This window comes from Bison bison, unplaced genomic scaffold (genome assembly GCF_000754665.1).
Source record: "Bison bison bison isolate TAMUID 2011002044 unplaced genomic scaffold, Bison_UMD1.0 scf7180017864317, whole genome shotgun sequence".
NCBI classification, from domain to species: domain Eukaryota; kingdom Metazoa; phylum Chordata; class Mammalia; order Artiodactyla; family Bovidae; genus Bison; species Bison bison.
This window is the reverse complement of record NW_011494889.1, coordinates 6840266-6862736: the sequence shown is the minus strand read 5'-3', so window position 1 is coordinate 6862736 and position 22471 is coordinate 6840266. Positions and strand designations below refer to the sequence as shown.

The 22471-nt window shown below is 43.7% G+C and overlaps 1 protein-coding gene across 1 annotated transcript in view; it reads left to right on the top strand.

Annotated features, from left to right (window-relative positions):
• Positions 1 to 22471, top strand: part of KIF26B (kinesin family member 26B) — a 382899-nt gene that overhangs the window by 54147 nt on the left and 306281 nt on the right. Inside the window, exon 3 of the mRNA XM_010852942.1 lies at positions 1915 to 2451. Coding sequence (XP_010851244.1) covers positions 1915 to 2451 — 537 coding nt within the window. The remainder of the gene's footprint in view (positions 1 to 1914; positions 2452 to 22471) is intronic.

The following is a 22471-nucleotide window of genomic DNA, read 5'->3' as shown; positions in this document are numbered from 1 at the left end:
GGACTTGGACAAAGCAGCTGAGAAGGGGTGCCACAAACAGGTCTCATATGGTTTGCATCACTTCATCAGTCAGACTTGGTCAACCTTGACCTCCTATTGTTTCTCATCATTTTCTATGACCGTCTTGAGTTTCTACCCCTCTGAGCCACTCCTCCCTGCTGCTGTGTAAAGAGGCCTCTTGATTTATTAATCAATTAATCAGTGCATGCTGAGGAGCTGTTCAGGGTAGTTAAACAGAGAAAACAAAATGCTGGAGCCCGTAATCAAGATGGATCATGACGAAGAGTGAGCCTCCTATCGCTGATCTCCCTGCCCACCCTGGCTGCCCCACACTGCCCCCCTCACCCCCAGCTCATCAAATCCCGCTCAGCCCTGAGGGAGTTTCCACCCTATAAAAGATACCGCAAATTTCAGAAGGGAAGAATTTCTTCTAATGTCCTCAGGAAAATACACGTTGAGATAAGCCTCATGAGTTACTTGCAGCAGTTGTGGAATCTCAAAAGTTCAACCAGGCCCCCAAACAGCACAGGGGCTCTGTCCATTTCTGCAGACATTGTACCCTACAGTGTGCCTACTGTATCCCCATTTCCCTACACAGAGTCATGGAGCTGGAAGACCCCTACAATAAAGATAGGCCATGGTCCTGAGTGACAGATGAGAGGTTCAGAGAGGCTCCGTAAGTTGTCCAAGGTCACACAGCTAATGAGTAGCAGAACTGGAACTAGAATCCAAGTATTTTGGTAACCGGTTAACACACCTGGTGCTTGTTTCTCTGTGCAGTCCTGCTTTCCTACAAAAATTAAAGCAAAGTAAGTGAAGAAAGGAGCTTCCCAAGTGGTGCTAGTGGCAAAGAACCTGCCTGCCAACGTAGGAGCTGTAAGAGAGACTTGGGTTTGATCCCTGGGTTGGGAAGATCCCTTGGAGGAAGGTATGGCAACCCACTCCAGTTTTCTTCCCTGGAAAATCCCGTGGACAGAGGAGCCTGGTGGGCTATAGTCCATAGGGTTGCAAAGAGTTGGACATGACTGAAGCGACTTAGCATACATGCACACACACAAATGAAAGAAATTATCTTCATTAAATTCATTTTCTGGTTTCTTTTACGTATATGCTTCTGAGCAAAAGAGTTTTTAATAGTTTTAGATGAAGTTTCTGGGGAAAAGTATCTTGGACTGTTTATGAAGGAGATATTTTTCTTCTGATGGTTCAGAATGTCAGCTACATGGGTGTGGGCGTGGCCAGCCTGCTGGGGGCTGACGGTAAACATGGGAGCCCTGGAGGGGTTTGTTGGACTGCTGGAGAGGCTATATCTCTGGGCTAGAATCTGTTTAGTTGGTTTTTCTTCCAGTGGAACTTAGCAAACTATGCTAATGAGGCCAGGGTTTTCTTGGAATAGAATCTCTGTTCTGGGTCACAAGCAGTACCTCCATCTGCTACCAAGTTTTCATCGTTCATGGGTTGGGGCACAGAGCATCAGTCCAGAGTGCCTGCACTCACCCCCACCAGGCCCGGATACCCATTTGTGTCTGCTTCACCCATTTGTGAACACTTTGGGAGCATCCAGGTATGCCTATAAAGTTACCGTGGACACAAGGGGAAAAGTCTGGAACGTTCTTATTTGACTAGCCTGGTAAGGAGGATGCTTAGAAATATATATATATATATATACACACACACATATAATTAATTCCTTAACATCTCCATTATAAAATATTACATTTGTCAAATGTGTTTGTCAACTAGAGGCTCGTCTGCCAATCTGGCTGCTCATTTCTGCTGGATGTCAATCAAACAGTCCAACTTCTTGGATATGTGAAGGGCTTAACTCATAAACTAGACATCTGAATTGCACTTACCAGCCTTGATTTATAGGCTCTCCTTTTTTTTTTGTTTGTTTGTTTATGTGTTCTCCAGGATCCTGCTTTCCCGGCTGTGATTCACGACAAGCTCCAGGTCCCCAATACCATCCGGAAGGCATGGAATGACAGGGACAACCGCTGTGACATTTGTGCCACACACTTGAATCAGCTGAAGCAGGAGGCCATTCAGATGGTGCTGACCCTGGAACAGGCGGCTGGCAGTGAGCACTTTGATGGCTCCCCTGGCTCCCCGCCACCCCTCTCCAACGTCCCCACTCTGGTGGGGTCCCGGCACGTGGGGGGGCTCCAGCAGCCCAGGGATTGGGCTTTTGTGCCCGCCTCCTATGCCCCCTCCAGCTACACAGCCTTCGTCACCAATAAGCATAGCAGCAAACCCAACAGCCTTGGGGTCAGCAATGGAGCGGAAAAGAAGAGCGGGTCCCCAACCCACCAGGCCAAGGTCAGCCTCCAGATGGCCACCAGTCCCAGCAACGGGAACATCCTCAGCTCAGTGGCCATCCAGGCTCACCAGTACCTGGACGGCACCTGGTCCCTGTCGAGAACCAACGGGGTCACCCTGTATCCCTACCAGGTAAGTAGCCTCTGAGTGAAAAAGGACAGAGTTGGTACAGTCAAAGCAAAGAAGTGGGTAGCACTTTCTTTCTCTACTTTGTCCCTCTGGGAACTCCCCAGTGCAGAGCCTAGTGTTTCCATGTAGCCCTGCTAGATGATGCTAAATAGGGATGAAATGTCTGAGGGACCAGTGATCCAAGATGGCGCTCTGTTTCCATTGTCTATACCATCAAAAGAGAGGGAGATTCTCTTCTTAATTTCTCCCACCTTGACCGACCATAACTGTTTTCTATTTGCATCTCACTTTAAATACTGTGGGATTAGGTTACCAAACATGTGTTCCCCTTTTCTTATTTTCTCTTTTCTGTTATTTAAATTAGCATACACTCTCAAGTTTCCCTATAGAAATAACAGAGCAGGTCTTAAGTCTGCCAAGGAATCTAAAAAAGTTCTCTTAATTTTTCTCGGGTGAGTTTTCTGCTGGAGGACGGTTGGGTTTACCACATGTGCTCTCTGTGTCCGCTGCGTCACTCATGGTGGGAAGCAGCAGAAAGTGTTGACGTTGAGTGTACTGATCGGGGTAGATAATTAGTGCAACAGTTGGTCTCAAGTTATTTCTCACTTGTGTCCCTGTTGTATGGGGTGTTTGGTGGGTACTCTTCCACTGTGACATAGGGCCCTAGGCTCCTCCATCTATCGATAGCATGTCACCATTTTCCAGCGGTCTCAGAGTCTTCCATGATGTCTTGTACAACCAGCCAGGAACTGGAGAAAGAGAGAGAGGGTGGAGGATCTCCCAGGAAGAGGTGGGGGGCCCAGCCTGAAGCGGGTGAGATTTCAGTTCTTCTAGCCCCATCTTCCCTCAGGGGAGGCTGAGAAAGCCAGTCTACCCATGGGTCCGGGAGAAAAAAGAAACAAGTTGAGTGAATGCATAGCATAGTCTTTCTTTCATGGGATAGAGGTACAGGGAAACATAAAATGAATTGAACGCAGCTGATAAAATTCCTGGTGACTTTTCTAGAGTGTAAAAGGGAGTATAGATTGTTTCTCTTGATATCTTGAAAGAAAGTGGGGAGCGTGGATCTTTATCTTGAGAAGTTAGTGATCTTGGATGGCCAAACTTTTCGTTTACCTGATGATGCTTTATAGTTTACAAAATATAGAGCACACATCATTTTATTTAACCCCCCGCCCCACCACCACCATACGCCTGTGAGGTCAGCAGGACAGATGTTGGATCTTCCTCTTACAGATGGGGAAACAGGATGCTTAAAGAAATGGAATAATTACCTGTGGCCACACAGCTGGTGCCAGAGTAGCACCAGGTCTTCCCTGCCCAGAAGAATGGCTTTCCCTGCTCTGGCTGCTTCCAACTTTCTAAGCTTACCCCAGAATACTTATCTCAACATCTTTTCCAGCTATGGTTTCTTTTAAGACATGGTACACCAAAAAAATGGCCTCCTATTTTGACCTGTGGGGGCCTGCCTGCCACTTCACTTTTGGACAGAATTTTCTGGGCTGTGGATAAAAATATAATGAGAAACCAGTGGCACCCTGGGTGGGACTTCATAGTCTGATGCTTGAATATAACCATCTAGGGCAGGAACAGAATAGCTTCTTTTCATTATTGAATAATATGCTTTTTTTTTTTTTTGGTTTGTAATTTAAAAATAGTTTTAGAAATTATAAAAAGTGATACATGTCTGTTGTAAAATAAAAATTTTAAAAACATGAAAAAGTTTAAGACAGACTTTAAAAAGCAACAACAGCCAGAAATAGAAATTCACAGCATTTGGGTATATTTCCTCCCAGGATTTTATACGCATGCAGTTTCTAAAATTGTGATAATTTTCAGTTCTCTGATCTGCTTTTTGCTTAATATACTTCATGGTATTTTCCCACCATTATATATTTTTCTAAAATAGGATCTTTAATGGTAGCCTAATATTCCATTATATAAATACTACCCATATATGAATATGTCCTGATTTATATAACCAACCATCAATTATTCGAGTTTAGGTTTTTACTACTATAAATAAAATTCTCTGGTGCACATCCTTCTACCCAGGTCATATTTTCAACACATCCTGGGTTGTGCTAGCTACACACTCACTCATGTTACACAGACAACTCACATTTCACCTTCCAGGGCCCCAGAGCACTTGTAACATGTATCAGGCGCTAGTTAGAAGATTCAGCTGCTGCACAGCACTGGTGAGTGAGGACAGAAGAACTTGGGACTGGAGCTTTCATATAAAATATCTAGAGTATGGGGAAAGTCTGTGTAGGGGGTGGGAGGCTGAATAGGCTGCTTAAAAGGAAGACTGGGGATTACTGGTACATTTAAAATAATGTGTGCAACAATTCTTTCTGCTCTTCCGTCCCCATGCTCCACCTCAGAGGAAAAATAATTTCCTGTACAATAACAAGTGTCTATAAGCTCTCCCAAGTGCCAGACACTATGCTGTGTGTTGGTTGGGGCTCCTGCCATGGGCTGGAAACCCAGGCTCCTGTCCTGTAGTCCTTAGCGGAGAAGGCAGGGGAACTATGTGTTATAATCCAGGGAGGTGCTTGCAAGTATAGACAGATGCCCAGTGTGCTCTGAGAGCCTGCAGAAGGGCTTGAAGTCCAGCCCATGGGGCAAGGGTGTGTTGATGTGGCCAAAGGCAGGCACAAAGGTGATTCACGCAGCTACCAACTTGAGATCGTCCTGGATACATTCAATTGCTTCTTTCCAACTCAGAACAGACTAATTTCTGCATTTCCCCTGAGCAGTAGTTAAAGGGATCAGAGGAAATCTCTCTGGGATAAAGAGATTTGGTGCCTGGTAAACCAATGTCCCCGTGTTGTGACTATGTTATCCTCATGCCCTGGGGTGGGGGCTCTGGGTCTGGCTAGACTGCGTGGCTCCTCTTATGGACATCTCCCTGCAGTAAATATTCTGCAGTTCACAGTCTGGCCAGCTCACCAGAGATGGTTGACTGCTCTGAAAGCTGACCTCACTTTTCCTGCTCACCCTTACTCCCACTTCCCTCCCCACAGAGCAGATGGTCCTCTGGCTTAGTGCCAAAGTCTTTCTCTGGGCAGAGAAGTACTATCTAGACTTTGTTGCTGCCGAGGGCGCTGCTCCACACCAGCAAACCTGGAGCCTGTAGAAGCAAGGGAGAAGAGGACGCTGTTCTGCCATTTAAGTTCAGGGGGATGACAAGAATGAGGACGGGCTTTGCAGCAGTGAGCAGAGTAAAACCTCTGTATGGGAGAGAGGTGTCCCTCAAGCCCCTCAAGTTCCCTGTTTCCCACTGTGTGTCTGTGAGAGTGAAAAAGTGAAACTGTTAGTCGCTCAGTTGTGTCCAACTCTTTGAAACCCCATGGATTTAGCCCGCCAAGCTCCTCTGTCCATGGGATTCTCCAGGCCAGAATACTGGAGCGGGTTGCCATTCCCTTCTCCAGAGGATCTTCCCGACTATTTGCAGGTGGATTCTTTAATCCTATGAGTCCCCAGGGATGCAGTCTTCAAAGGCTGCAGTAGGAAGATTTCTTGATTCTCTTTTGCTAGATCCTTCATGTTTCTCAACTACCTCCAGAAAGAGTGGGAACCTATAAGCATTGCAGATAAATAAGAATCTATCCAGACAGGTAAGAAAAATAGTAATTTGGGAAGCATTGAGATTATATAAAAACAAACTGCAGATAATTTTTTTCATTAAATATCATAGCAAGTTGATTTCACAGAAGTTGACAAGGTGGACTGTTTCAAAGAAAGATGTTCTTTATTAATGTACAGACATTTAACATAGTCACTGCAATATTCTAGAACTTTCATTTTATCACATGAGTTTTAGCTTTGAGAAAACATGTCTGGATTAATTTCTTGTAGTTCACCACAGATTAATTATAAACCTCTTTTGAATGGCAACTGCTTTTCCCCAATTTACATTTATTACAGGAAATACAGGAAAGACTTTACACATAATACTCTAATCACAGAATGTTCATGTTAGAATCCACTTCTGTAGGATAATAATTGCCTTTTGCACCATGGTGGGAGATTTAGAGATGGTTCTGCCTAGTTCACGAGCATGGCTCCACCAACTGTTGAATCTTTTTTTAGTAGCTTAATATTTTAGTCTCTTTCCTTATGAATGAAATCCCTACCTTGCAAGAGAACAATTTTTTAAAAAGTATGAACATATTTTATGAACTATAACACAGGGATCCCAATATCATCTGTCTAGAAACCAAGGCTGAGAGATTTGAAGTTTCTTTTGGGTAGAGTATCCTGATTCTGTTTGATGTCTTTTGTTTCTTGAGAACATAGATTTATTTATTCTCGTGTCTCTGACAGCAACTAACATATATAAAAAAAAAGGCTACTCATTAGGGAAAGTTCCAGTCTCAAGGATACACTAAAGTTGTTTCTCCTGACTGGCCTTAAATTTAGGAAAAAATTCCAGGGTACAAGGCCTATCTAGACCTCAAGGTTTTGGGTGGAAACCACCAGTTAATTGGCTCCAAGCTAACCTTTAACCTGAAGTATCTTAATGATAGTAAATCCTTGGGTGCAATGAAAGTAGTCCAGGTGGTTTTTGATGTCACACTCAAAATAGGGACATTTGAAAGGGCTAAAGAGTTTTATTTTATGAGACTTTGATAAACTGAAGTTGTCAAGAAAATTCAGGAATACGTTAAATTAATACATAGGTGGTAAATCCATGATGAATCCTTAACGTGATGAGGTATTCAATGTGCATTCCTTGATTTGAGGATATGTGTTTGATAAAAGTTATCCTGCTTTCTCAAAAAACATCCATTAGAATCAATGTTAGGAATAATTCCAGACTGAACTCTGGCTGAAGTCATGTGGGATTGTCTCATATCTTTAGGAATTAATTGTGTATAGTAAGCAGAGGCCTGGGCTTCCCTGGTGTCTCAGATGGTAAAGGATCTACCAGCAATGCAGGAGACCCAGGTTTGATCCCTGGGTCTGGACGATCCCCTGAAGAAGGAAATGGCAACCCTCTCCAGTATTCTTGCAGAGGCACTTTTGGACTTTGTATTTGAAGATACAGGCAGGAGCGAGGCAATAGCAGCACCAACCTGAAAGCGGCTCCAAACTTGCTCAACTGTGGGATCTTGGCAGTATCCAGGCCTTGGTCTTCTGAAGTCAGAAGCTCTGGGAAGACTTGGTGCTGATCCTTTTATAGAGGACTTCCAGGTGCCTTGGAAGAGGAGGGTGGACTCTGAGGCTCACTCATGTGCCAGTGCTCAGAGGCTTTGACTGTGATGGATCTATGGAACCCAGAAGCACATGGAGAGTACAGCTGTTGCCTTGGGGGATGAGGTGCACACATGTTCTTTCCTCACTGAGCCACTTTTCACAAAGGAGTAGGGCAGGTGTCTGCTGTGTGTTAGTAGTGGAGGATTTCCATTCATGTTGTTTGCAGCCCTACACAGTCAGACGCCTGTTCCTGAAATACACAAAATGCCTTTCTTGGGCCAGCCCTAGTGCCAATTTGCTGCTGCTCTGTCCAGGCAGGCCAATAACATAAAGTGTTGCGCTTTGATAAACTATGACATCAGAAAGATCATTCGACATCATGAGATTTTGTTTTCTCCTGTTTATAGATGGCCAAAAGGGTGTTATTTATCTTTATGCATTTTGACAAACCTGGGCACAAGAAAAGGGATCAGTTTGTATCTTCTGTCATGGACAGAGCATTTCTCAAGAATATGGTGCTCAGGGTGAAATTCTGAAAGAAGTATGGGCAGGGCTATGGGCTGACGGGAACACTCACACTTCATCAATAAATTTCAAAAATATTTTTTACCTCGTCATTTACTTGGGTGGTAGGCTGAATTAGTGTGTGTGTGCTAAGTCTCTTTGGTCATGTCCGACCCTTCGCAATCCTATGGACAGTGGCCTGTCGGGCTTCTCCGTTCATGGGATACTCCAGGAAAGAGTAGTTGGAGTGGGTTGCCATGCCCTCCTCCAGGGGATCTTCCCAGCCCAGGGATTGAACCCTTGTCTCTTATATCTCCTGCATTGCCTGACAGGTTCTTTACCACCAGTGTTATCAGGGAAGCCCGGTAGGCTGGAAGGGGACCTTCAAAGATGTTCATGTCCTGATCCCTGAAACCTTACAAAATAAAAGAGGTTCTGCAGATACAATAAAGTTAAGGATCTTAAGATGGGGAGATCATCCTGGATTATCTGGGTGGTTCCAATGTAATCATAAGGGTCCTTATAAAAGGGAGACAGGAGGAACAGAGTCAGAAAGAGAAGATGTAAGGATGGAAGCAGAGGTCAGAAGAGAAAAGGTACAACTTTGCTGGCTTTGAAGATGGAGGAAGGGGTCACAGGCCAAGCAGTGGAAGCAACTTGTAAAAAGCTGGAAAAATCAAGGAATCAGATTCTCCCCTAGAGGCTGCAGAAAGAAGTCTAGCCCATTTTAGATGTCTGACACCCTGGACTTGATGGAGTAAAGAATGGATGTGTGTGCTGCTTTATGCTGCTAAATGTTCAGTAATTTGCTTCAGGAATAGGAAACTAATACACCTGGTAAGCACTGGGTAGCTGTGAAGCTTGGTAGGAGAAGTTAATGAGGTATATGGACCAAGGAGTTGCTGTGGAAACCTGCAGGACGGCCAAGAACATGGGCTTTTCATCCCACACAACAAACTACATTACCCGGTGGATCAGACAGTGCATTAGCAAGTCAGATTATTTCATTTGGGTGCCTCCACAGAATGAGAGGTTACTCATACTGCGCGGTTGGTTTTCAATTGTCTCAGATTTCCCTATTGTTATAGCATCATAATAACAAGCACGCCACAGCCCTCTCCATCAGCAGCTAGTAATTACCATTATGTAAGTATCTCATACTGTTGAAACTGCAGAAAACATTCCAAGCTGGGGAGTGGGAGGGTGAGGAGAGACTTGGCAGGAATATCTGTAGCAGGAAGCCCATCTTCTCTGTCGTGTCTGTTGTCCTGATTGAGGGGTTTCACAGAACTGCCCCAGTATTCAGTCTTATGTCATCTGGTGTTTCGAGGGTTCACATGAATGTGAAAGCACCTTGCCAACTGGAGAGCAGAGGTTGTTAGTGGCTATCCTTTTCATTCGGCAGGCACAAGACAACCACCGGAGATTTTGGAGCAGGAAAATGGAAAGATTTCCCTTGTTGACAGCAGGAGTTCTCAACTAGAATCACTTGGGAGCTTTATAGAAAAATACTGGTGCCTAAGCCACAGTCCAGACCAATGAAATCAGAATATCTCAGGTGGGACCCAGGCTTTGGTTTTAACTGCCAGGGCAAAGAACCCCAGCTTTAAAGAACCATTTATGTGGCAGTAGTGTAATAAGTATAGGGAAGAGAACAATGCAGATAGACAGACAGACAGACAGATAGATGATAGACAGACAGTATATTCTGTGTCCTAGGGCTGCTATAGTAACATTGCTACAAACTAAGTGGCTTAAAATAACAAAAATTTATTGTCTCGTGGTTCTGGAGACTTGAAGTCCACAATCAAGGTGTGTTGGCAGGGCTGTGCTTCCTCTGAAGAGTCTGTGGGAGAATTCTTCCGTGTCTCTTGCAGCAGGCACGCTTTGGCTTCTGGCTGTGTCACTCCAGTCTCTGCATCTGTCTTCACATGGCTTTCTCCTCCATCTGTCACTTTCCTCTTATTATAAGGACACTGGTCATTGAATTTAGGACCTGCTTTAATCCAGTATGATGTCATCCAAACCTTTAACTCATTACATCTGCAAAGACCCTTGTCCAGGTAAGGTCACATGCTGAGGCTCAGGGTGGACATGAATTTGGGGTGACCGTTCCTCTGACTACAGATAGATAGATGCCAGCCAGACAGCTGAAAGATGACAGTAGCATCGAGGAGGTGAGCAACCCGTGCTTGTGCCTGCTGATCCCACTTCTGAGAAACGGAAAGGTGCAGATATTCACAGCTGGTCAACAGTGGCACATTCTTGTTCTGTCCTGTGAATAGAAGATGGAAGGGAAGGGGAAAAGATACAAGGGGCAAAATAAAGCAGGGGAGAAGGTCATATCCATACACCCTTGTACAGATGGAGAATACTTCAAGTCAGATGAAATGAAAAAATATTCACATGTGTTTCTTTGTGGAATAACAACCTCCTCTTCTGAACTTACACATATAATACCGTTATGTGCTTTTATACACACATACCGTTGTATGTGCTTTGACAGCCATTGGTATGCATATAAACAGTTCAAGCGCTCCTTGGGGTATGTCAGCTTATGCTGAGGACCTACCTAATTGACCAGTGCAGGAAGCTTCCGTTCCTTTCCTACTGACCAAGCTGATCCCTGGGGTTAGGTTGGTGGAATGGTTCATGTTTTGTTTTGTTTTTTTTCTTCAGCAATAGTTCTAGGGTCCAGAAAGAGGCTAAAAATAGTGTGTAGGTGCTGTGCTACTTAAAAGCGTTTCTTATTCTCCCCGCTGGGTCCTTTGGGTGGGAGGGAGGTGAGAAGCAGTGGGAACGTGGCCCACCCTCTCATCCAGCTGCCCCGGGCCAGGCCAGGGTGGAGGGCAGAGCTGGGGATGGATGCGTGAGGGAGGTGAAGTCCTCACAGAGAGAGGATTCCCTGGATGGGGACTCCTTTTCGCAGTTATCTTTGTTTTAGACAGCATCTCATCTCCTCTCCCATTTGGGCCATCCTCCCAGCCCTGGTTTACTTGGGCAAAACACTGGCTTTCTTAGTAGAGCTGAGGAAAGGAACTCAGGAACACCCACTGTCCACAGGTCCACAGTGAACAATGGCTGCTGCTTTTTTTTAATGACAAAGTAAACAGATTCTGGGGAGGGGGGAGTCTGAGACTGCTACTCATCAGTGATTTTATCCAAGTCTCAAACAATGAGAGACTGGATGTTGGGTCACGCTAGATTTGCTGTTCATGCACTGGAAATAAAAGTCCAGCTTCCTTGCTTACAGTGTGACCTTGAGCAGGCTTTTTACTGTTACGCGTCTGTATTTTCTCCTCTGCAAAGTGGCCAGTTGCAGGGCTGTTATGGTGATTATATAAAATGATGTATGTCGAACACTTAGCATCATGTCTGACACATGGTGAGACCTCGGTGAAGGGACTGGAACTTTGAGGGCCATCTTCCCTCAGTCAACTCAGGTTCCCCAGACTCAAGACTGCACGGAATCACGGTGCTCTTTTCTGATGTAAAAGCAAGTAGTGAATGAAAAAACAAGGCCCAAACCGTAAAATGGTATCAAGCTCGTGAAATAAATGTCACCCAGCTCAGACAATGTCAGTCACCTCCACGTAGGACCAGAAACCAGCTTTCCGTATGTGCACCACATCTTATAAGAGAAGGTCACATTCTAAACAGGTTGATCTCATCCCACCATTAGTGAGTAAATTGATAAAATATTGAAAGGCTCATGCACCCATTTTTCTCTATTTTTGAAGACCTTTTTTAAAAAAGGAGGGGCGACAGTGTATAAACATGAATAATTTAAAATTCTACAGAACAGTAGAATGGTAGCATTTGAAATAACCCAAAAGAGTAAAATCTCATTATTCTGAAGTTAATTTGAAATATGAGGTTATTCAGTCCTGATTCATGACTCCTCTTGGACAAGCACTTTGAAATAGTCCTCAGGTTGCTCATTCTTGCTTTCCTTAGTTTACACATCGAATAAAATGTAATATTCTAGCTTTCTTATGATCTGCTTATATTTGTCAAATATATCTTTCTTTTGAAATTATTACATAATTTGGAATCTTCAATAACTTGGAGATTTCAGGTCTGCTCCTTGCCTACCCCACCCCAGGCACACACCTAATTAATTTTAAATTGAGATTTTACTATGCTAACAGTCTTTAGTGTGACAAATTAGCATGCCTCTATCTTATAGAGGTATTGGTGAAGATTAATTAATGAGTCATATATTTCAGATGCCTAAGTCACTCCCAGGGAGTAATTACATGTTTGGGAAGCATATTAGTCACCATTTTTAGGACTCTGAAGATCACTTAGTGTATTGCTGCTGCACCAGTGGCCACAAAGAGTTAACATACTCTTTCAGTAGCTTATCTGAGTGCCAGAAGGACTGAGAAAAAAGGTACCATGTGAAAAGCAAGCATAGCAGCAGACCTGTCATATACTCAAGGCTGTGACCAGGAGTTTTCTAATTCCATGACACATCTGAGCGAGTCTAACAGTTTCCATCACTTTAACACGCCTGGTTTCTCTTGGTCCCTGTGGCTCAGACTGTGAGGATCTGTATCAGTGGGAAGATTGAACCCATTAGCCTGTTCTTGACAGGCTGCCTTTTTGTTAAAGCAAACAGTCCCTAGAGACCCCAGGGGAAGCAAGATGGGAAGGCTGCCCTTGTGAGTTATAGATGATACACCAAGGCCCAGAAATGTCAAGTGACTCACCCAAGGTCACACAGCAGCTTGAACATGCCAGAGCTGAGATTCAAAGAGCTTCCTGTGTACTGGCCTTTTCCATGCCCTCTGTCCCTCAGGGGAAGGGACCAACTCCTAGATTGGTCCAACATTCCCCATCTTGGGGAGGGCCACCCACAGCAGCACACTCTGTGAACATATCTTTGTGGGCAGTTCTGGGTCACTTGGACTCACAAGTCCACGTTCAAATTGTATTGCTCTGTGCATTTGTGTAAAAACGAATGCCCCACATCACATCTTCTCACTGGGAGGTGGGGAGACCAGTGGGGACAAAGCTTGAGACAAAGCTGGGCCAAAAATCAACAAAAAAGGCTGTGGAGGCAATGCTGCCACCTAGTGAGACATGTTTTAGCTCATCTGAGAGACAGACTGAACAGGCCTAATACTGGGACTCTCATCATGAATTATACTGATTTCCTAAGATTAATAAATGGCAACAGGGCCCCTTCCATGTTGATAGTATGGTCTTTATTGAACAGAGTAAGTAGATGTTTAAATTCTATGTCCTAACACATATGCTTTCTTATTTTTTTATTATTTATTTATTTTTGGCTGTACTGAGTCTTCGTGCTTTGTGTGGGCTTTCTCTGGTTGTGGTGAAAGGAGGCTACTCTTCACTGCAGTGCTCGGGTTTGTCATCGCAGTGGCTTCTCTCGTGTTTGGACCACATGCTCTAGGCACATGGCCTCAGTAGTTGTAGCTGGTGCGCTCTAGAGCGCGGGCTTAGTAGCCATGGCACATAGGTTTAGTTGCTTCGTGGCATGTGGGATCTTCCCAGACCAGGGATCAAACTTGTGTCCCCTGCATTGGCAGGCAGATTCTTAACCACTGGACCATCAGGAAAGCCCCCTAACATGTATGCTTTAGAAAGGGCTCTGTTGGCTGAGGTCTCCAGTGAGGATGGAACTTGGTTTGGGGTAGTGGATGGGGCACCCAGGTCTGCCTGTAAAGTCTGGCTCACCTGCTTATGTGCTGAGTGACATTTTGCCACACAAAATATCAATATCCACTTTTATATCTCTCTCCTAAGATTGTCCTAAGGATTAGGTTCACTTATTCTGAATTTGTTTTTAGTTCTAAGCACTGGATTAATGAAATTTTACACACAGACACACAAACACACACTTGCAAAATGAGATCCCATACTGAGAGATTCTATAAAATCGACCTGTACTGACTACTCCTAGAGAATGACTCGCTGCCTTCCTGCAGCCTAACAACACACTTAAAGGCGAGGTAGATAAACCTGGGGGCTTCTCTGTTGACTCAGATGGTAAAGAATCTGCCTGCAACATGGGTGACCCAGGTTCAGCCCCTGGGTTGGGAAGATCCCCTGGAGAAGGGCATGGCTGCCCACCCCAGTATTCTTGCCTGGAGAATTCCATGGACAGAAGAGACTGTCAGGTTGCAGTCCATGGGGTTGCAAACGGTTGGACATGACTGAGCGACTAACACACACACACACACTCACACATACATACCCACACACACACATACACACACACAGACATACCTGGAACAACACACATGCTGCTGCTGCTAAGTCGCTTCAGTCGTGTCTGACTCTGTGCGACCCCATAGACAGCATCCCACCAGGCTCCCCCGTCCCTGGGATTCTCCAGGCAAGAACACTGGAGTGGGTTGCCATTTCCTTCTCCAATGCATGAAAGTGAAAAGTGAAAGGGAAGTTGCTCAGTCGTGTCCGACTCTTCGCGACCCCATGGACTGCAGCCTACCAGGCTCCTCCGTCCATGGGATTTGCCAGGCAAGAGTACTGGAGTGGGGTGCCATTGCCTTCTCCAGGAACAATACACAAAAGCCTGGAAAAAAGTGATGGAATTGGTGAATTCAGAAATCTGAGGCAGTCCTGTATCTGAGGTCAGTTTCCAGCTGTCATAGCATGACAGTTATCTTGAACATGGCTATTTCCCAGGGCTCACTCTGTAGCTTCAAGATGTATCAGAACCTATTTCAGCTAAGATTGTGTATTGGAGTTTTTGTTGACAACAACAGTTGTTTTGTTTTCCTCTAAGGACAGATTATATTTTCCATCTAAATAGCTTTTTTGACAGAATGTTTCAATGGTGTAGGTGCTTTGAGGGATTAATCGCTGCTGTTCATTAGGTGGCTCATTCCCTCCAGACACTTCAAAATCCAGGGCTGAGTCACAGTTTATAAAACTGGCCATTTAGCAGCAGCAACCATGCTGTTGAGCCCTTAGGAGGTAAGAGAGGGACAGAGCAGAGGAATGAAAATTCTTGTTCACACATAATGAGTAGAAAAGATGAGGGTAGCTGGTGCTTCGTGGAAAAAATGAGGAGCAGGAGGCTCTGGCCTCTAACAAGGGTGGTTTGGAAGCTTTACTATTTTAGAAAAGGGGCTCCAGATCCATTTATTATTGAGGAAGAGATACACTGATTTGTTGTTGAGCGTGTGGCTGGATGGCTAAAATGGGCTGTAAGTGTTTCAGCCATTGAAATGGCTTTTGCTTTGGGAACGGTGGAGATGGTAGAGTGCAAAGAACCACAAATCTTAATTTTATCCCCACTTCTACCACTTACTTCATTAAAAAAAAAAATCTTTTGGCTGTGACACATAGCCTGTGGGATCTTAGTTCCCCAACCAGGAATTGAACCTGAGCTCCCTGCAGTTGGGCTTCCCTAATGGCTCAGGTGGTAAAGAATCTGCCTGCAATGTAGGAGACCCAGGCTTGATCCCTGAATCTGGAAAATCCCCTGGAGAAGGGAATGGCAACAACTCCAGTATTCTTGCCTGGAGAATTCCATGGACAGAGGAGCCTGGTGGGTTACAGTCCATGGGATCACGAAGAGTCGGGCACAGCTAATGGATCAACATTTTCACTTTCCTCTGCTATTGGTAGTGCGGAGGTTTAACCGCTGGATCCCCCGGGAAGTCTTCCCACACACTTCATGACTGTGGGTGGTTTCTCTATTTGCAAAGAGGAAACTGGAGCTCCCCCTGGCCCCCATCCTGCTCTCAGCTGTGTCAGCCTATGAACAGACAGCTGAGCTTTTAACATTTTGTATTCTCCTACTGGGGTGCTCAGCCATTTCTAGTATCATTTCTCTCCAAAGTTACCAAGTTCATTGTCTCTCAACTTGACAGCTGTGTGTGCATATCAATGATCTAGAGTTTCATAGTGATAAGAATAATAATCACAGCTGGCAGTACTGAGTTCTCACCACACGCCAGGCACTGTGCTCGCTGCGTTGTGTGTTTTCACTCAGGCTTCACAACAGTCCTTTGGAGTAAGGAGATCATTACGCCCATTTTAAAGATGAGAAAACTGAGGTACAATTTAATGTGAATAGACACCACCTGCATGGAGGAAGCCCACATTTCTGAATGCTGAAAAATTTAGTCAACAACTATTTTATTCAGTGTGTAGTTATTTGTTGAAATAAGTTTGGTAAATTGCGTTTCTATAAGTTCATAATAACAAGTTTTATATTAATAATAAGCTAGAGGGAATTCTGTTTTTTTGTTTTGTTTTGTTTTCTGACTTTAATATTAAGCAAGTTCTATTCTGATGATTCTCATTATTTAGTTACGAATCCCCAGTCTTATTCTCCTTACCTTGCCCACGTGTCCCTTCTCTCTTTTTCCTTCTTCCATTTTTATTTTAATCACATAATCATCCTCTTGAGAGTTCTAAGACTTAATTATATAGGTTATAAATTATTCGTATGTTTCACCTCATTCTACCCCATAATCTCATTTTATTATGGTTTATTTGCATCTCTGAGAATGGGTGGGCAAAGGAAATAGAAGGACTTGCAATGAAAATCGGTCAATTTTATATCACTTGTTAGCAATTCACAGAAAATATTTGTCAGAAAAGGTAATGGAAACTAAAATACAGTAATTAAAGAGGAAGTCACAAATTTAAAAATCACAAACATTTCAACCTCTTGAAAGTAGTTGCTAACATCTAACTATATAATAGGCTCAGTGGTAAATGGCATAATGCAGCATTTGAGGTTAATGGGTATAAATGTATTAATTACAGTAACTATTCATTAAATGTTTTATAAGGTATGTATTTTCCTGGGTGGATGTGGAGTGGGAGGAACTGATTCTTGCAGAGCCCAGGTCTTCTGGCTCTGGTTCCATGTCTTCTCCACGGTACCATTCTGTCTTGTCAGTACATAGATATGAAAAGCAGCATCACTATGTTATAATCACATACATTTATTCATCCATTCAGCAAAAAAATAATATTTTAAAATATTTATTTTAAAATATTTTAAAAAATAACATTTAAAACAATAATATTTAATATTTTAAAATATTAAAAAATTTTAAAATAATATTTATTTATTTCTATTTTTATTTTGGGGTGTGCTGGGTCCTCACTGTTGTGTGGGCTTCTCTCTAGTCACATTGTGTGGGCTTCTCTCTAGTTGCATTGTGTGGGCTTCTCTCTAGATGCATTGAGCAGCGGATATTCTCCAGCTGTGATGCTCAGGCTTGCCATGGTGGTGACTTTTCTTGTTGTGGAGCACAGGCTCTGGGGCATGCCAGCTTCAGTCATTGTGACATGTGGTCTCAGTAGCTGTGGTGCCCAGGCTCTAGAGCCCAGGCTCGATAGTTGTGGCTCATGGGCTTACTTGCTCCAAGGCATGTGGGATCTTCCCAGATCAGGGATTGAACCTGTGTCTCCTGCACAGTAGGCAGATTCTCTACCACTGATCTACCATGGAGGCCCCCCAGCAAACATTTTTTGAGACACACATCTTACTGTACTAGTTCCTGGGAGTACAAAGCACAGTATTTTAGACAGCTAAATTACGGCTTTGCCTGTTAGCAGTGTTACTTGGTGTAGAAGGTCGGTGAGGCGTGATGTGCTGTTCTAAGTGGCTCTCCTTGACCTGCGTGCATGTGTGTGTGTGTTGGGGGTGTTGGGGGGGTGTAGACAGTTGTGTTCTTACATTGGCACTGAGTGACTCCTGTGTCCCTGATGATAGGCAGGCTCTATGACCCTGACAACGGGTGGTGGGCTCAGGGGGCTCCTGACGCCCAGCTGGGGTTGCAACTATGAGGAAACTAGACTCTGACCACCCACAATGCAGAAGAATCTTGTGCCACCCCCCCCCATCACTGACCCTGATCTCAGTGTCCATAAACACTACAAGGGTCACAAGGATCCCACTAACTAGATTTGCCACTGGTGTTGGCATTGTTTCCTCCTTTGAACAACCTCCTTTTTAACACCATCCATTGATAAGATAAGTGATGAGTAACTTCATCAGCTTAACCTATGACAGAGATCACTAATCATCTTGTCACTCCCTGATCCTAGGAGGAGAAAGACAGTTCTGTCGAAGAATAGATTTAAGTCAGTATTTCCTCTCATTCAGTGTTTTGAGACACTCACAACATGCCAGGTGTCAGGGGCTGAAAAGGACGGATGAGTGAGGCGTAGCTCCCTGTACTTCCCAGTGAGACATAGTCTGACATAGGTCAGACTGGGGTCAGGGCCAGGGCAGAAGCACAGACGCCACGCTGCGGGAAAGCAGAGGGAGCCAGACAGGAGTCCATCCGGGAATCTGGAAAAATGCATCTTCATATTGGTTACTTACATAGCTATGAATTAGATGAACTGTTTATTTAACTGAACAGTAATCCAGAAATAAAGAGTAAATGCTGTATTATTGGAGGAAGTAGAGGTATATTATCCCGCCTAGCTCTTGATTCCACTTTTTAAAATATCTCTCTGCTTCCCTGTGTGCACGTATTAGTAGCGGGTGGGGCTGCCCTGACAGCTCCCCGGAGTGTGACCGGGTGTTGCTGTGGCCCTGGGCAGGTGGGGTAGGAGCAGAAAGCACCGGAGATCAAGTGCAAGTCTCTCTTTCCCCCCTCATCCACTTCACCCAGCCTCTGGTCATTCATCCCGGAGATGTTGAGTCCTGGGCTCCTGTTACCAACTTTGGTCTAATATGTATTTATATTTTTGAGGCTCGAATAGGTCATTTTGAATCCTCGAGTTAAAAGATCCTCTGGTTCCATGCCTCCCACTTCAGACACTGAGCAGCAGAGCTGTTTCCTGTCTTCCTAGTCTTTCATGGCTCATCTGTATGAAAACAAAGGTGTGATGTGGAAACTCTTGAGACTGAGATGTTTAATCTTGCAGGACAAAGGCCCATGATATGAACATTTTAGTATTTTTATCAAAGTATTGAAAAAACACTTTCTGAGAAGATCTACCCAATAACTTTCTGTGTGTGCACATGTGTTCAGTCTGTCCAACTCTTTGCCACCTATGGATTGTACCCTGCCAGGCTCCTCGGTCCATGGGATTTCCCAGGCAAGGATACTGGAGTGGGTTGCCATTTCCTTCTCCAGGGGATCTTCCTGACCCAGGGATTGAACCCAAGTTTCCTGAGTTTCCTGTATTGCAGGTGAATTCTTTACAGTGAGCCACCAGGGAAGCCCTAGTAACTTTCTGAATCGATACGACTGGAAGAATAGAAAAATAGCTCACATTGAAAATGTTTTTCCTTGAAAAATAATACTAAAGTGACTATTAGAATCATGTACTTTTATTTACTGAAGAAAAAATGGCTCCTTTAAATGCCTAGTCACATAAATGTCACAGTCCTGATTTGCCCAGATTTGCTCTTTTTTTTCTCTTGCCTTGCACATATGATGCTGTTAGCATTTATCGCCATGTTTGGAAACTGCCAAGATAATGACTGTGTTAATTAATCTGGTCCCATGTATTTTCACCATCAACAGCAGCATGACTGAGTGGGCCCCTCATCCCTTCCACATCTGTCTCCCGCCTTCCCTGGGGAGGAGCAAGTCTGAGTCATCATGGGAAGATGGCTCCTGGGCTGTTCTTCGTGGGGACAGGCATACCAGCCCTCCTCACAAGTACCTTTTGTCACCGTTAGGCATCTAACCTTTCAGGTTCATCTGTCCAGAATTATATTTCTGTTAAGAATGCTGCTCTCAGTCTGTGCTTATTCTAGGAGGGCAGATAGCCAGGCAGTGGGTTGATTCTGAATCTTGGACCTGCCCACAGAAAAGCTACTGTGGGGTGTGAAGTGTGCTCCTGTCTCTGTAAGTGTGTCTCTGTAAGGTGACTTGGAACAGTGAGCTTTGGACCCTCCTGAGTGAGACTTCCAGTCAACAAGAAAGCCTATTTCCAGCAATGTCATTCGCTCTCAGATGGGGGAGGATTTCAGTTACATCTAGTGCTTAATAATTCAAGAGTTCATACTGTCTTCTCTTAAAAAGCTCATCTTCATGTATGCACATGCACACGTCCTCTCCTGGCAAAACTGAAATAAGGTATAATTTATCTACCTTTACTACTTGAATTGACTGACAAAGAACTGTAGCTTATATTACATCAACATTAAAAATGAAATAGTTCAAGCTCCTTGTACAAAACCATGTTTATCTGTTGAAGTGATATTTGAATTCCGTAAGTATCTGAAGCAGTACATTGTGTTTTGGAAGAATGCTTAAATTACTTACAATGTTTACAGGATCTTGGTTTCCCAACCAGGGATCAAAGCCACGCCCTCTGCAGTGGAAGCCTGGTGTCTCAACCACTGGACCACCAGGGAAGTCCCTTTATTAGTTTTTTAAATCAAAGCTGTACATGCTCGTAAGTTAAAGAGTTAAATCATTTGACAAGCTTGATACGAAAGACACATCCATGTAGTGGGCATTTCCTGCTTCTAGAGGTCCATTAATATTTCTTTCCATAGCATATCATTTCTATGTTCCTACTAGCTTGATTTAGTTTTAGATTACCTGTTACAGTAACTCTCAACATGTTCTCTGTGGATCATTTGAGTCCCAAGATCCTTTTGTTGGGTCTGTGAGTTCAAAACTATTCCTATGTACTATTCAGACATCTTTTGCCTTTTTTTTTACTGTGTGGATATTTGCTCTGATGGTGCAAAGGCAGTGATGGGTGAAACTGCTGTCATGTCTGCATGAATCAAGACAGTGGTGCCAAACTGTACCTCTAGCCACTGTATTATTCATCATCATGCATGTGGAGTTTTTTTAAAAAGTGCGTTTTCACTTAAGAATGTCCGTGATGAAGCAATAAAAATGATGAATGTTGTTAAACCTAGAAATATGTGTTGAAATGTGAAGTATTTCAGAGACGTTCAATGGTTGTCTTGGGGAAAAGCACTTATGGGGTTGTCTGAGTTGCAAGCTACTGGCCTTCTCCTCCCTGCCACTCCCTGGTGGAATACATTTTTATATACTTGAAAGAATAATGAGTATTTGGCAGACATTTTCTCAAACATGAATGCAAAAGCTTGCTACTTAAGAGGAAAACAGCTGATGGGGTTGGTTTGCCAATGGTAAAATTCTAGCTTTCAGTTGAAGTCTCAACTTTTGGAAAACTTGATTTTGCCACCATGGCAAAGTTTCTCAACACTTAAAGACTTTTCTGATAAGATTAGTGGGGATATTAACAAAGGTGACTTTTTAAATATTGTATAATGCAATGTGTCAACATCTGGAAGATATATATAATTCAGTAAACCAATAGTTTCCAAATGACCAATGCATTATGTTATAAAATCTTGTAACATAATATCCATTCAAAGTGAAAGATAGCCTAATGGATATTAGTTTTTCAAAAATTAGTTTTTTAAAAATTACTGAATATTTATTAATGTGAATTCAGATTGCTCATTTCAGTGAACCTTTAAGAAACCACCATTTGTCAATTTTTAGTGTAGTATCAAAGAAGAATGTCCACAATTATCTGAAAAGTTTATTAAAATAGTCCTCCATTTACTAACCATGTATCTGTATGAAGTTGGATTTTCTTCCTGTGTTTAACTGAAACAACATCAGTTCAGTTCAGTTCAGTTCAGCCACTCAGTCGTGTCCGACTCTTTGTGACCCCATGAATCACAGCACGCCAGGCCTCCCTGTCCATCACCAACTCTCGGAGTTCACTGAGACTCACGTCCATCCAGTCAGTGATGCCATCCAGCCATCTCATCCTCTGTCGTCCCCTTCTCCTCCTGCCCCCAATCCCTCCCAGCATCAGAGTCTTTTCCAATGAGTCAACTCTTCGCATGAGGTGGCCAAAGTACCAGAGTTTCAGCTTTAGCATCATTCCTTCCAAAGAAATCCCAGGGCTGATCTCCTTCAGAATGGACTGGTTGGATCTCCTTGCAGTCCAAGGGACTCTCAAGAGTCTTCTCCAACACCACAGTTCAAAAGCCTCAATTTTTTGGCGCTCAGCTTTCTTCACAGTCCAACTCTCACATCCATACATGACCACAGGAAAAACCATAGCCTTGACTAGACAGACCTTTATTGGCAAAGTAATGTCTCTGCTTTTCAATATGCTATCGAGATTGGTCATAACTTTTCTTCCAAGGAGTAAGCGTCTTTTAATTTCATGGCTACAGTCACCATCTGCAGTGATTTTGGAGCCCCCCAAAAATAAAGTCTGACACTGTTTCCACTGTTTTCTCATCTATTTCCCATGAAGTGATGGGACCAGCTGCCATGATCTTTGTTTTCTGAATGTTGAGCTTTAAGCCAACTTTTTCACT